The sequence below is a fragment of the Microcebus murinus genome, chromosome 18, assembly GCF_040939455.1.
Source record: "Microcebus murinus isolate Inina chromosome 18, M.murinus_Inina_mat1.0, whole genome shotgun sequence".
Lineage (NCBI taxonomy): Eukaryota > Metazoa > Chordata > Mammalia > Primates > Cheirogaleidae > Microcebus > Microcebus murinus.
In genome coordinates, this window is record NC_134121.1 from 43,017,537 (window position 1) to 43,031,549 (window position 14,013).

At 39.5% G+C, this 14,013-nt stretch overlaps 2 protein-coding genes across 3 annotated transcripts in view; one reads left to right on the plus strand and one right to left on the minus strand.

Annotated features, from left to right (window-relative positions):
- EIF1 (eukaryotic translation initiation factor 1) overlaps positions 1-14,013 on the plus strand; it is a 478,792-nt gene that overhangs the window by 71,628 nt on the left and 393,151 nt on the right. The gene's annotated exons all lie outside the window — the stretch shown is intronic.
- On the minus strand, positions 10,006-10,548 carry LOC105872050 (uncharacterized). 2 transcript variants are annotated; one of them, XM_075994561.1, is made up of 2 exons: positions 10,406-10,548; positions 10,006-10,360 (listed from the first exon to the last, which is right to left on the minus strand). In XM_075994561.1, exons 1-2 carry the CDS (start codon positions 10,546-10,548, stop codon positions 10,006-10,008), a joined length of 498 nt encoding a protein of 165 aa, XP_075850676.1. The 2 variants fall into 2 exon arrangements, with proteins under 2 accessions (XP_075850676.1, XP_075850677.1); XM_075994562.1 differs by having other exon boundaries at positions 10,006-10,216; positions 10,277-10,548.

The window sequence follows — 14,013 nt, forward strand, 5'->3', positions numbered from 1 at the left end:
TTTTGAGACAGAGTCTCGCTTTGTTGCCCAGGCTAGAGTGAGTGCCATGGCGTCAGCCTAGCTCACAGCAACCTCAAACTCCTGGCTCAAGCAATCCTCCTGCCTCAGCCTCCCGAGTAGCTGGGACTACAGGCATTCACCACCATGCCCGGCTAATTTTTTGTATATATATTAATTGGCCAATTAATTTCTTTCTATTTTATAGTAGAGACGGGGTCTCGCTCTTGCTCAGGCTGGTTTCGAACTCCTGACCTCGAGCAATCCGCCCGCCTCGGCCTCCCAGAGAGCTAGGATTACAGGCGTGAGCCACCGCGCCCGGCGATATCAGCTTCTTTATGCTGAGCATAAGAAGCCAATAACCAAAATGGCATAATATATGATTCCTTATATAGAACATTTTTGAAATAGAATTACAGAGGTGGAGAACATCTCTGGTTGCCAGACATTGGGGGTGACGAGTGGGAGGCAGTGGTGTGGCCTTTCAGAGACAGAATGGTTCTGTGTCTTGATCATGACGATGGTTACACAAATCTATGCACGTGAGAAAATTGTGTAGAACAACACACACACAAACACACACACACACACAAGCGCATGTGATGCTGGTAAAATCTGGACAGGTGTAGTGACTCACACCTGTAATCCTAGCACTTTGTGAAGTCATGGTAGAAGGATTGCTTGAGACCAGGAGTTCAAGACCAGCCTGAGCAACATACACTTCATCTCTCTCTCTCTCTCTACATATATATATATATATATATTTTTTTTTTTAACTGGCAAAATATGAACAAGTTCTATGGATTTTGCCAACGTCAATTTCTGGGATTTGACATGTATTATAGTTATGTAAGCTGTAACCATTGGAGGAAATTGAGTGAAGGGTACATGGGACTTTGTCATATTTTTTTTCAACTTTCTGTTAATCTATATTAAGTTCAAAATAAGGAGGAAAAAACTAAGGCTAATTGAAGGTAAAAGGGAGTATGCTTTTATTTGTCTACCAGGCACTTTTGTCTCACTGAATTTTTATGACCTTAACAGGTGGATATTATGATCCTTTCTTCAGCGCAAAGCCATCCTAGGTCAAGAGAGCTTAAGTGATGTGCCCTCGATCACAGCTAGTGTGCAGCACAGTCAGAATTCAGCCTGGACTCTGTCTAATTCCCAAGTCCATGTTCTATACTCTACACTGAGCTTCCTCTATCTAAATAGGTTTATCAGTTCAGGGAATATAGTTTATTGAGCACTTTTGTTTTAAAAAAAATTGGCAGTTAAAACAGGTGGCAGTTGCAATCTATAACTTTCATGTTACAGGTGTTAGGTTCAATGTTGCCTCTCCTTAGACATTTTCCTATATCTGCTAGGAGATAGAATTCGGGTTTTGATAAAAATCACATTGAAGAATGCCAATTTAATTTTTCAATTTCATGGTCCCCTGATAACGTCTACTTCAGTATTGTGCAGAAAAAGAGACAGAAATATGCATAGACAATTTCATTAATAAGAAATGATGAGAGATGAGCAATTTTGATGTCTTTGAATGCTAAGAAGTTTTATTGAGGAACATCAAGCAAAATCCACATGGAAATGGATTCCACAGAAAAATGTTATAAAGAAAAAATCTAGAAAGGGAACATTTGGAGACTCCTACGTATTGAATCAGAATTAGGAATTCTAAAGTAATTTGATGCAGAATCTGACTGCAAATGCTGACTCACTAATAATTAAATGTATCTATAGAAGAGAGTAAATAATAACACAGAGACTGGGGTTTTCCAAATCAGGCCATGGTTCTGTTGGTAAGTCCATAACTTCAGGAAGTTCACATATTCTGGGAATAGATGCTCTCTTCTTGGGCCGAGGAAGGAGCAAGAAGGTTCATGGACCCAGAGCAGGACACTCAGCAGCAAGAACTGCCACAGCAGCTGGGGCGGCAGCAGGTGGTTCTGCAGCAGGTGGTCTGGCAGCAAGTGGGGCGGCAGCAACTGGAGATACAGCAAGAAGGCCTGTAGCAGCTGGAGATGCAGCAGCTGGGGCGGCAGCAGGTGGGCTGGCAGCACACAGACTGGCAGCACTGGGGCCTGCAGCAGCTGGACGCACAGCAGCTGGGGCGGCAGCAGCTGGAACCACAGCAGGAGGGACGGCAGCAGCTGGAGATACAGCAAGAAGGCCTGCAGCAGTTGGACACACAACAGCTAGGGCGGCAGCAGGTGGTCCTGCAGCAGGTGGTCTGGCAGCAGGTGGGCTGGCAGCACTGGGGCCTGCAGCAGCTGGACACACAGCAGCTGGGTTGGCAACAAGCCTCCTGGCCACAGCCCTGGTCAGAGCAGACGGAGCCACAGCAGGAACTGACCATGGTGTTAGAGGGTGGAGGTTCTGAGTGGATTTCCAGGAGAATGAAGTTCTGGAGTTTGGAAGTCTCCTTGGGCCACAGCCTCTTATATACTGCCCTGTTTTCCTGATGTCAACACATTTTCCTTGTTTTTGTTTACTTAACAGCTAAATAATCATTAGATTACATAATAATGTTTGTCCATTTAGTCGTTTAAACTTGTTGGAAACAAAATGTACTTACCAAGTTGTAATAAGTTCTCTCCCATCTGCCTTTCCTCCTGATTCACACCTTGATGGCATCTTCTAGACCACATTTCCTTCATCCTCCTCCACAGAGGACTCTCATGTGACCCTCTGCATTTGGAATTACATCTGTCACTCTTCCCTCCTGTGCCCTTTACCACAATGGGGTTGGTTGGTCAGTTACATTTCTGGTTATATTAATACTTTTCTTCCAATGGGCATGGGAGGGGAACCCCTCTGCTCAGTGGGGCATCTGGCCTGAGACAAGAGGAAAGGGCCTCTTCTGCAGGTCCTTTTTGAGCAATGAGGAAGGACTCAGCTCTTTGTAGGACTGTGGTGACCTCTACACTGTTGTAATGGCTTTCCCTGGATGTTTCAAACTTTGGGTCATGTTTTATATCCTGAAATCAATTTATCTGTCTAGTTGGCATGACTAGATGGTCATAGTTTTTAAGTTGCTACTTTCCTGTTTTGTATGTTTGTGTCATGTCTCCCCAGGTTGTCTTTTAAGATTCTTGAAGACATAACCTCATTTTTACTCTTTATCTCATTCTTAACGAAAACCATTTCTTCACTTGCAACAACATGGATGGACCTGAAGGACATTATGTTAGGTGAATTAAACCAGGCACAGAAAGACAAATACCACCTGTTATCATTCATATGTGGAATCTAAAACAGTTGATCTCATAGAAGTGAAGTGCAGAGAGGTGGTACTAGAAGGTGGGGTGGGTAGGAGGGAGGCAGGGTGGGAAGACGTTGGTCAAAGGATACATAATTCCACTTAGAAGGAAGAAGTTCCAGAGATTTTTTTTACAGCATGATGAATGTAGCTAATGATGATACATCACATGCATTGTGTTCTTGAAAAGTGCTGAGAGAGTGAATATTAAATGTTTTCACCACAAAAAGTAATGCTGTGTGAGGTAATTCAATTATTAATTAGTTAGATTTAACCATTCCTTGATGTATATAGACTTCAAAACATTGTGTTGCACATGATAAACACATGTAATTTTATGTCGATTTAAAAAATTATTTTTAAATTTCTTCAGTGAAGCAAAAATTGTTGAATAATTAGAATTTGCTTCTCATCATAACCTACTTCCAGAGCTGGGATATCTATAGCATACCTTTTTTTTTTTTTTTTTTTTTTTTTTTTAATTATTTTTTTTTATTTTGGTATATTATGGGGGTACAGATTTTAAGGTTTCAATAAATGCCCATTTCCCCCCCCCCAAAAGTCTGAGTCTCCATCATGACCATCCCCCAGATGGTGCACATCTCACTCACTATGTATGTATATACCCGCCCCCCTCCTTTTTTTTTTTTTTTTTTTTTTTTTTTTTATTGGCACAAGTTTTTGGATGAGCTGAAATGTCAGCAGATCTTAGTAAATTCCACCTTACTGAACTATGTTTCTACTTATTCTCTGTGTGGTGGTCTAACTTAAGCGTGCATCAGAATCACCTGCAGGACTCACCAATTGCTACATCTACTCCCAGAGTTTCTGCTTGCTGGGTTGAATCTCAGTTCTAACTAGAGCCCTGATGATGTTGATGCTAAAGGTTCAATGGCCCCACTTAGAGACCTCCTGCTTCGTTCTGTTAATTCAAACTTTGCAGAAGCACCTACATGAAGGTCCTGCCTTATTTAAATAAAACAGATTTGTTGAATGGATGCTGTGAGAGACACAGGGTGCCAGCCACTGGGATTACAACTATGATTTAGAGTCTCCCCTGGGGAGTCACAGTTTCCTGGGAGGACCACACACATGGAGCTACCACACACACATAATTGTGATATAGCATGGTAAAGTGACATCAAAGGAGACCATACTATGTCATGTAATTGAGCTAAAAGAATTGTGCTCGGAGCAAATTAGCTAATATGACATGTTGGTGGATTTATTAATAAATATTTTAGTCAGTTTTAATTTACTTTTTATGATACAGTAAAATTTACATACATTAAGCTGTACAAATCTTACCTGTACTATTTGATGAACTTCCATAAATGGATACCTCTATGTAACTCCCACACCTATCAAGGAAGAGCACATTTTCATTATACCAGAAAGTTCCCGATTGTCATTTCAGTAAACTCCCCACTTCCATAAAGCAGCCTTGTTCTAATAATTTTCCACCATAGATTAATTTTGATCTGAAAATTCAAACAAATGGTATATAATATAACTTTCTTTTCTGTCTGGCATCTTTTTGGCTTGGCTTATGTCTGTGTGAGTCACTGACGTTGGTGCATGTATCCAGTTCATTCAGAGCTTTCCTAACAAACGCCAAGGCTCCATCTCAACTATTACACCAATGTCAGGGCAGGGTGACCAATAGTCCCTGTTTGCCAAGGACCAAGGGAGTTTCCAGAACTCAGAGTTGTCATCACAAGAACCAGGGAAGTCCCAGACAGAGGCGAGTTTGTCACTCCATCATGACATCCTGAAATGTCTTAAAAAAGGTCATTTAAAGATCAAGGCCCTGGGAATATTTTTATCATATTAATGGTACTAAGCAAACACTTGACTTACATGTTTTTATTTTATAGGCTCGTGTTTGCAGAGCTGGAGAACATGAAAGGCTTGGCAAAACCTATTGTGAGGCAATGTGGTGTCCTGAAGGGGGAGATTTTTACTTGATCTGCCGTATAGGAGAGGCCAAGAATAAAATAAAAACATTTAAGAGAAAGTTTCTGATTATGAGGGAAGAGGTTTCTATATAAATTTATGGAGATTAAGAAAACCCTATTGCCATAGCTACAAAGCAGGGTACATTCTCTTGTAGAGAAATGTACAGAGAATCACAGCTTCTAAACAAGGGGTTCTCAAAGATGGCTGAATACTGGAATCACCTGGGGAGTGTTAGAAACTACTGATGCCTGGCTCTTGCCTGGAAAACTTCTGACTTAACTGGTCTGGGGTATGGCCTGGGAACTGGGATTTATTAACACTCCTTCATTCATCCTAATGGGCAGCCAAGCTTGAGATCAACCTCCTTAAACTGTATTACATGCATTTGTATAATATTAATTTGGGAACAGAAGTAGCTAAAATATCTGAAGTACAATTGGTAGTATATATATAGAGGAGAAGATATCCTGAATTTTAAACACTGAAATATGAATATTGAAGACTGAAACACTGATAATTCTTTTTTTTTGAGATAATCAAAGTTTAATATTTTATTAGACTATAAGCATTTTAGGGACAGAAAAGGTGTCTTTTTTTTCTTTTTTTTTTCTTTTAGCATATTATGGGGGTACAAGTGTTAAGGTTGCTTATATTGCCCATGCCCCCCTCCCCCCTCGAGTAAGAGCTTCTAGCATATCCATCCCCCAAACATTGCACATCTTACTCGTTGTGGTTCCATATGGATGAGAATGGAACATTAGGGTAAGAACCACAATGGGAAATCACTACAGACAACACACTAGGTTTTTTAAGAAAATAAAACTCAAAAGCAGGAGAGATGTTGCTCTATGTACTCCCTGTTAAATTTTACCCATAGTCTGGTGAAGTATAATTGATAATTAACATGAGCACTATGTACCCAGGTTATAAATGGTTTACTTAAACTGTGCCTTTCTTATTACACAGAGTAATAGATGCAGTGTAAGTTATTTTTTTCTTTAATGTACTTTTAAACATTTTTATTATTTATTTCTCTCTCTCTCTCTTTGAGATAGAGTCTGGCTCTGTCATGCAGACTGGAGTGCAGTGAGCTCAGAGCTCACTTGTAGCCTTGAACTCCTGGGCTCAAGTAATCCTTGTGCCTCGGCTTCCCCAGTAGCTGAGACTACAGGCATACACAACCATGTGTGGGAGCTTTTAAAAAATTTTGAAACCAATCATTTTGTTGCCTCTTTAGAAGTCCATGATAAAGACCTTGTTAAGTAAACACAAAGAAATTTTAATGATTCAATCAACATTGAGGAAACTGTGTTGTCCCTCCTTTAAAGAATGGCATGGGAAAAGGTTTTTTTGGTCAAGTATCACACATATTATGTTAGTACTCAACCATTTTTTATAAATGCCTGTTATGTATTTTGTCTGTACCTGAAATGTACTACCATTGGGTGAATTACGGTGAATCAATTATAATATCATGATCTAAATAAAGAAAGGTACAATAGACATGTGTAATTAATAGGTAAGTTAATACATTTCCAGTTCAATTAAGTCCTTGTCTGATAAAAATCAAACCCCATTAAAATATTTAAGAATAAATACTAATAATTCTACCATTCTTGATATGAAATGGTATATATACTCAGAGCAATATTTAAAGTAATCTAAATCCCTACAGGCCATTGGTTGAATTTTTTTTTGTTCTTTAACTATCTTCAATCATTTCTTGCCTTCTTGATCTTAAATAGAATAAGCATTTTGTTCACCTTGAATTTCAAAAAACTTTTCTTATGAAGAGCACAGACACTGTGTACCTTAGACATATGCAATAAAATTTATTTAAAAACAAAAAAACAATTTCTGTGCTTGATATTGATCTGTTCAGGAATTCTATTTCCTCCTGGGTAAACTTAGGGAGGCTGTATGTTTCCAGGAATTTGTCCATTTCCTCCACGTTATGTAGTTTTTGAGTATATAAGTTTTTATAGTATTCAAAGATAATGTTTTGTATTTCCATGGTATCTGTTGTGACCTCTCCATTTTCATTTCTAATTGAGTTTATTAGAGTCCTTTCCCTTCAAGTTCTTGTCAATCTGGCAAGAAGGCTGTCAATTGTGTTTATCTTTTCGAAAAACCACCTTTTGGTTTTGTTGGATCTTCTGTATAGTTCTTTTATTATCAATTTCACTTAGTTCTGCTTTGATCTTTTTCTTTTCTTCTGCTAGGTTTGGAATTGATTTGCTCTTCCTTTTCCAATTCCTTGAAACTGTTTATTAGGTTGTTGATTTTTGAGCTTTCTGTTTTTTGGATGTGAGCATTTAATGCTATTAGTTTTCCTCTCAGGGATGCTTTTGCTGTATCCCACAGATTTCGATAACTTGTGTCCCTGTTATCATTTAGTTCAAAGAATCTTTTGATTTCTCTCTGTATTTCCTCATTGACCCAATAGTTATTCAACAATAGATTGTTTAATTTTCATGACATTGTGATATGGTGAATATTTCTGTTGGAATTGAACTCTAATTTTTACCACTATGATCTGAGAAGATACATGGTAAAATTTCTATTGTTTTAAATTTTTTGAGGTCTGATTTGTGGCCTACTATGTGATCAATTTTAGAGAAAGTTCCATGAGCTGATGAGAACAATGTTTATTCAGCTTTATCTGGGTGGAATGTTCTGTGGAGTTCTGTCAGATCCTTTTGTTCTAGAGCTCTGTTTAAGTCCATTATTTCTTTCCTTATTTTCTCTTTGGAAGATCTGTCCAGTTCATTCAGTGGGGTGCTGAAGTCCCCAGCTACTATGGCATTATTGTTTATCATGCTATTTAGATCAGACAGGGTTTGTTTTATGTATCTGGGTGCTCCTGAGTTGGGTGCATAAATATTAAGAATTATTAATTGTTCTTGTTATATCTTCCTTTTCACCATTATATAGTGGCCGTCTTTGTCCTATCTTACTTTTGCTATTTTAAAGCTTATTTTATCTGAGATAAGAATAGCTATCCCTGCTTTCTTTTGACTTCCATTTGCCCAGAGGATTGTTTTCCATCCCTTGACTTTGAGCCTGAAAGCATCTTTGTGGGTTAGATGTGTTTCCTGTAGACATCTGATACTAGGCTTGGGGATTTTTATCCACTCTGCCAGTCTATGTTTCTTCAGAGGACAATTTAAGATCCCTTTCACCAGAAAGGTGCCCCCACCCCACACTAGTGTGAGTACTGACTGCCAGTGGCTCACACTCTTCACCTGCACAGTATCCAGGTAGTTGTCCTCAGCTCATAGAAGCCACCACATCTGGAGCTTTCTACCCTCTCTACACCCTATTCTATTCCCACAGGGTAGCCCACACCTACTGATAACTGATGTTGGAGTACAAAGGTCCAAGCACCTTGCCTCCCAGAGTGGCAGGTACCATGTATACTCTAGAGCTTGCTGTGGAGTCAGATTAGCATAAAAGTCAACCGAAATCACATTTTGGCTTAGTTTCCCTATCACACTATACTGCTCCCCACAGTTTCTAACGGATTTCACCTGAAAGCATTATCTTATGAATCACTTATACAAAAATCCCTATTTCAGGACCTGATTTTTGTGGAGCCAACTTAGCACACATGGCTTAGGGTGCAACCTTTCTAATCACAGCCTCCACTAGGATGTGTTACTAACATGGCTATTTTACCCTATCCCTCAGGTATAATGCTGTGGAAGAAAAATGATTGAAGACAATTAGTAAAACAAACAAAAAGTACAAAAATTAAAAGGAAGAAATACCTAAATGTTCAGCAGATAGACCAGTTCAGTTGACAGTATACCCAAGAGTTGACCATAACACTGTGGTAACCGTTCATATTGTACAAAAAAATGTTTTGAATATTACTGAAACTGAAAATAGGGACTCTGGTGTCTTAAACTGGGTTCCCTCCAGAGCAGACCCAGAAACAGGAATTTGAGATCAAGTGTGTACATTTGGGAGATGAGCCCCAGAAGTGTTTCAAGGAAATTGGAAGACGGTCCGTGGAAGAAAGGAAAGTCAATATTGGGTGAGTTAATGAGCAGAATAGTCCTGTAGGCAGCTGCGGTTCACTCCCACTGAGCTCTGGAAGACAGGTATGATATAGCCCCCACTATCTGAAAAATAAGCTAGGCTGCTAGGGCATTTGCCCACGAACTCCATTCATTGGGTGAGTGCTATGCCTAGAGGCTTAAACTCTCCAGCCCAGAGGTTGCTCTGTTATCCAGAGAAAGTCCTCAGGCAGAGAGCTCCAGGTGCTTGCTCTAAGAAATCATCTTCCTATATCAGAATGAAGAGTGCTGGGGAATGGAGGTGGAGCCCCTGAACTTATCTGCTATACTCTTCTCCCTCTTCAGAGAAGAACAGAGAAATGGACAAGTGGGTGACAATTAAAGAAGGAAAAATAATGAGACATGATGCCCGTACATTTGTATGCCCAGAAAATTAAGATTTATTGAAGATGTAGGAATATCTCCACATAAGAAATTATAGCAGAAAGCAAATATTTAAATTGGGGTGACATGGTAGTTGGCAGATTTCAGAAAAGAATCAAACTGGTTTTCATCTGGTAGAGTAATAGTAAAACGGTGGGAGGGAAAGTATATTTGGAAGACAAATTGAATCTAAAAATTAGTTGGAACTGAACTTTTGGCCTCACAGGATTTATCTCACAAATGCACTACATCAAGAGTGTTGGTTGATGAGGAATAGGTGAGTGCAGGCCAGAGTCCTCAGCAGAAAGAACCACTAGAGCAGGTTGCCCAGCAGCAGGTGGTCTAGCAGCAGCTGGGGCGGCAGCAGGTGGTTCTGCAGCAGGTGGTCTGGCAGCAGGTTGGGCGGCAGCAACTGGAGATGCAGCAAGAAGGCCTGTTGCAACTGGAGATGCAGCAGCTGGGGCGGCAGCAGGTGGGCTGGCAGCACACAGACTGGCAGCACTGGGGTCTGCAGCAGCTGGAGATGCAGCAGCTAGGGCGGCAGCAGGTGGTCCTGCAGCAGGTGGTCTGGCAGCAGCTGGGGCGGCAGCAGGTGGGCTGGCAACACACAGACTGGCAGCACTGGGGTCTGCAGCAGCTGGAGATGCAGCAGCTGGGGCGGCAGCAGGTGGTCCTGCAGCAGGTGGTCTGGCAGCAGCTGGGGCGGCAGCAGGTGGGCTGGCAGCACACAGACTGGCAGCACTGGGGCCTGCAGCAGCTGGACGCACAGCAGCTGGGCCGGCAGCAGGTGGTCCTGCAGCAGGTGGTCTGGCAGCAGCTGGGTTGGCAGCAGGTCTCCTGGCCACAGCCCTGGTCAGAGCAGACAGAGCCACAAGAGTTAACCATGGTGTCAGAGGGTGGAGGTTTCAGGTGGGTTTCCAGCAAGGTAGGTTTGGAAGGTTTGGAAGTCTCCTTACCCCAGGTTGCCTTTTATACCCTGCTAAGGGGCTGCTGTCATTAGTTGCAGCACTTTTTCCTTGTTATTGTTTTTCATAATAAATAGGCAATTATCAAATTAGGCAAGTTTGTTTTCCTAGTTGAGTTTATTAACATGGATGGAAAACATTTCCTTTACTGATGTGTTAGAATTCTTCTGGTCAGCTCTTCCTGAATCACCTCTTGTATCTCTCTTGGCTTTGCTCCCTCAAAGAGAGCCGCCACATGACATTCTGTCTCTAGGTACTATGTGCTTCAGTCTCATACTGCTGGCACCTCATGTCAACCCTTAGGTGATGATGCTACTGATAGACCTATAATTCTTTCTGGTGACTCAGGAGGGTAAAGGTGTGTTGTATTCTGATGGCTCTTTCATTATGGGTCTGATAGTTAAATCTATTCCTCAGTATTTTATTCCTTTGGATACTATTGTAAATGGGATTGTTTTCTTTCCTGTTTTACCAAATAGTTTGCTGTTAGTGAAAATTTCCTGAATTTATTTATTACTTTTATGACTTTTAATTATAGTCTTTAAGGTTTTTGTTTCATATAATGAAGTCATCTGTAAATATAGACTATTTTACTTCTTCCTTTTTGGTTTGGATGCTTTTTTTCTTTTTCCTGTCTAGTTGCTTTGGCTAGGACATACAGTACTATGTTGAATAAAAGTTGTGAAAGTGGGAAGCTTCTTTCTTCTTGATTTTAGGGAAAATAGGACAACTGCTAAGAAGTTTTATTGGGGAACATCAAACAATTCCACACGAAAATTGATTCCACAGGAAAACATTAGAAAGAAAAAATCTAGAAGGAGAACATTTGAGGACTCCTCTATTTTGATTCCAAATCAAGAATTCTAAAACTATTTGAGACATAATATTGACTGTAAATTCTCATTCAATAGTAAAAAAAGTTTCTATAAAAGAGAATAAATAATATAGAGACTGGGGTTTCCAAATCAGGCCATGGGTCTATTTGTAAGTTCATGTCATCAGGAAGTCCACATGTTCTATGAAGAGATGCTCTCTGACTGAACCGAAGGATGAGAACAAGAAGGTTCATGGATCCAGAGCAGGACACTCAGCAGCAAGAACTGCCGCAGCAGCAGGGTGGCACCTATAGCAGGTGGTCTGCCAGCAGGCAGGGTGACAAGAGCTGAACACACAGCAGCTAGGGTGGCAGCAAGTGGTCTGGCAGCAGGTGGTCTGGCAATAGATGTAACTAATTGTTTTCAATGGATATATAATATAAGTAGGTATACATTGGGACATCAATAGCATATACAGTGGTAGAATAAGAGGTAAAAGCCAAGAGTTCTTGTATGCAAGTGAAGTTAAGTTGTTATGTTTAACATAGACTGTTATAACTATATTTTATGTGACCTCCCCAGGTAACTACAAAGAACATATCTAAGAAGTTATGTGAAAGTAAAAGAGGAACCAAAGCCTATGAAGACAAAAAGAAAAACAAGACAAAATATGAAACACAAAGGAATACATCAAGGAAAAAAAGAGGAAAATATAACTACAAGACAAACAGAAAACAATTAACAAAATGACAGTAGTAAATCCTTTCCTATCAATATTTATTTTAGAAAACCCCAGAGATTCTGCCAAGAGACTTCTGGAATTGATAAGTAAACTCAGCAAAGTCTCAGGTTACAAAATCAATGTACACAAATCAGTAACATTCCTATACACCAACAACAGTCAATCAGAGATTCAAATCAAAGACTCAATACCTTTCACAATAGCTACAAAGAGAATAAAATACCTAGGAATATATTTAATCAAGGAGGTGAAAGATTTCTATAAAGAGAACTACAAAGCACTAAGGAAAGAAACAGCAGATCAATTAAACAAATGGAGAAACATATTGTGTGCTCATGGATTGGCAGAAGAAACATTGTTAAAATGTCCATACTACCCAAAGTGATTTACAAATTCCCTGCAATTTCCATCAAAATACCAACATCATTTTTCACAGAATTAGAAAAAATAATTCTATGCTTAATTTGGAACCAGAAAAGAGCCCAAATAGCCAAAGCAAACTTAAGCAAAAGAACAAATCTAGAGGTATCAATTTATCAGACTTTAAACTATACTACAAAACTGTAGCAATGAAAATATCATGGTATTGGCACAATAACAGAGACATAGACCAATAGATCAGAACAGAGAACCCAGATATAAAACCATCCACATATTGCCATCTGATTTTTGACAAAGTAGACAGCAATATACATTGGGGAAAGGAACCTTATTCAATAAAAGGTGCTGGGAAAATTGAATAGCCACATGTAGAAGATCGAAACAGGACCCATATCTTTTACCATTCACAAAAATTAATTCAATATGGATAACAGACTTAATCTAAGACATGAAATCATAAGAATTCTAGAAGAAAATGTTGAGAAAACTCTTTTAGATATCGGCCTAGGCAAACAACTTATGAAGAAGACCCAAGGGCAATCATAGAACAACAAAAATAAATAAATGGGACTTGATTAAATTAAAAGGCTTCTGCACAGCCAAGGAAACAATCAATAGGGAAAATAGACAACCTAGAGAATGGGAGAAAATATTTACATGCTACACATCTGATACAGGGCTAATAACCAGAATCTACAAAGAACCCAAGCAAATCAGCAAGAAAACATCAAACAACCCCATTAAAAAAATGGGCAAAAGACATAAACGGAAGCTTTTCAAAAGAAGATAGGCTAATGGCCAATAAACATATGAAAAAATGCGCAACATTACTAATCATAAAAGAAATGCAAACCAAAACCAAAATGAGATATCACCTACCTCCAGTGAGAATGGCTTTTATCAAAAAGCCCCAAAATAAAAGATGCTGGTGTGGATGTGAAGAGAAAGAACACTTATACACTGTTGGTAGGACTGTAAACTAGTGTAACCTCTATGGAAAATAGTTTTAAGATTTTTCAAAGAACTAAAAGTAGACCTACCATTTAATCCAGCAACCCCACTACTGGGTATTTACCCAAAGGAAAAAAAAAAGTCATTTTATCAAAAAGACACTTGCACTACAATGTTTATTGCAGAACAATTTACAATTGCAAAGATGTGGAAACAACCCAAATGCCCACCAATACATGAGTAGATTAATAAAATGTGGTATATGTATACCATGAAATACTACTCAACTACAAACAATGGTGATCTAGCAACTCTTATATTATCCTGGATAGAGATTGAACCCATCCTTTGAAGTGTGGTGGAAAGTGTGATGGAAAAACATACACCACATGTACTCACCATCAAACTGGTACTAATTGATCAATACTATGGTGCTCACATGGTAGTAATACTCACTGGGTGCCCGTCAGGTGGGGTGTTGGGAGGTGGGGGTAGA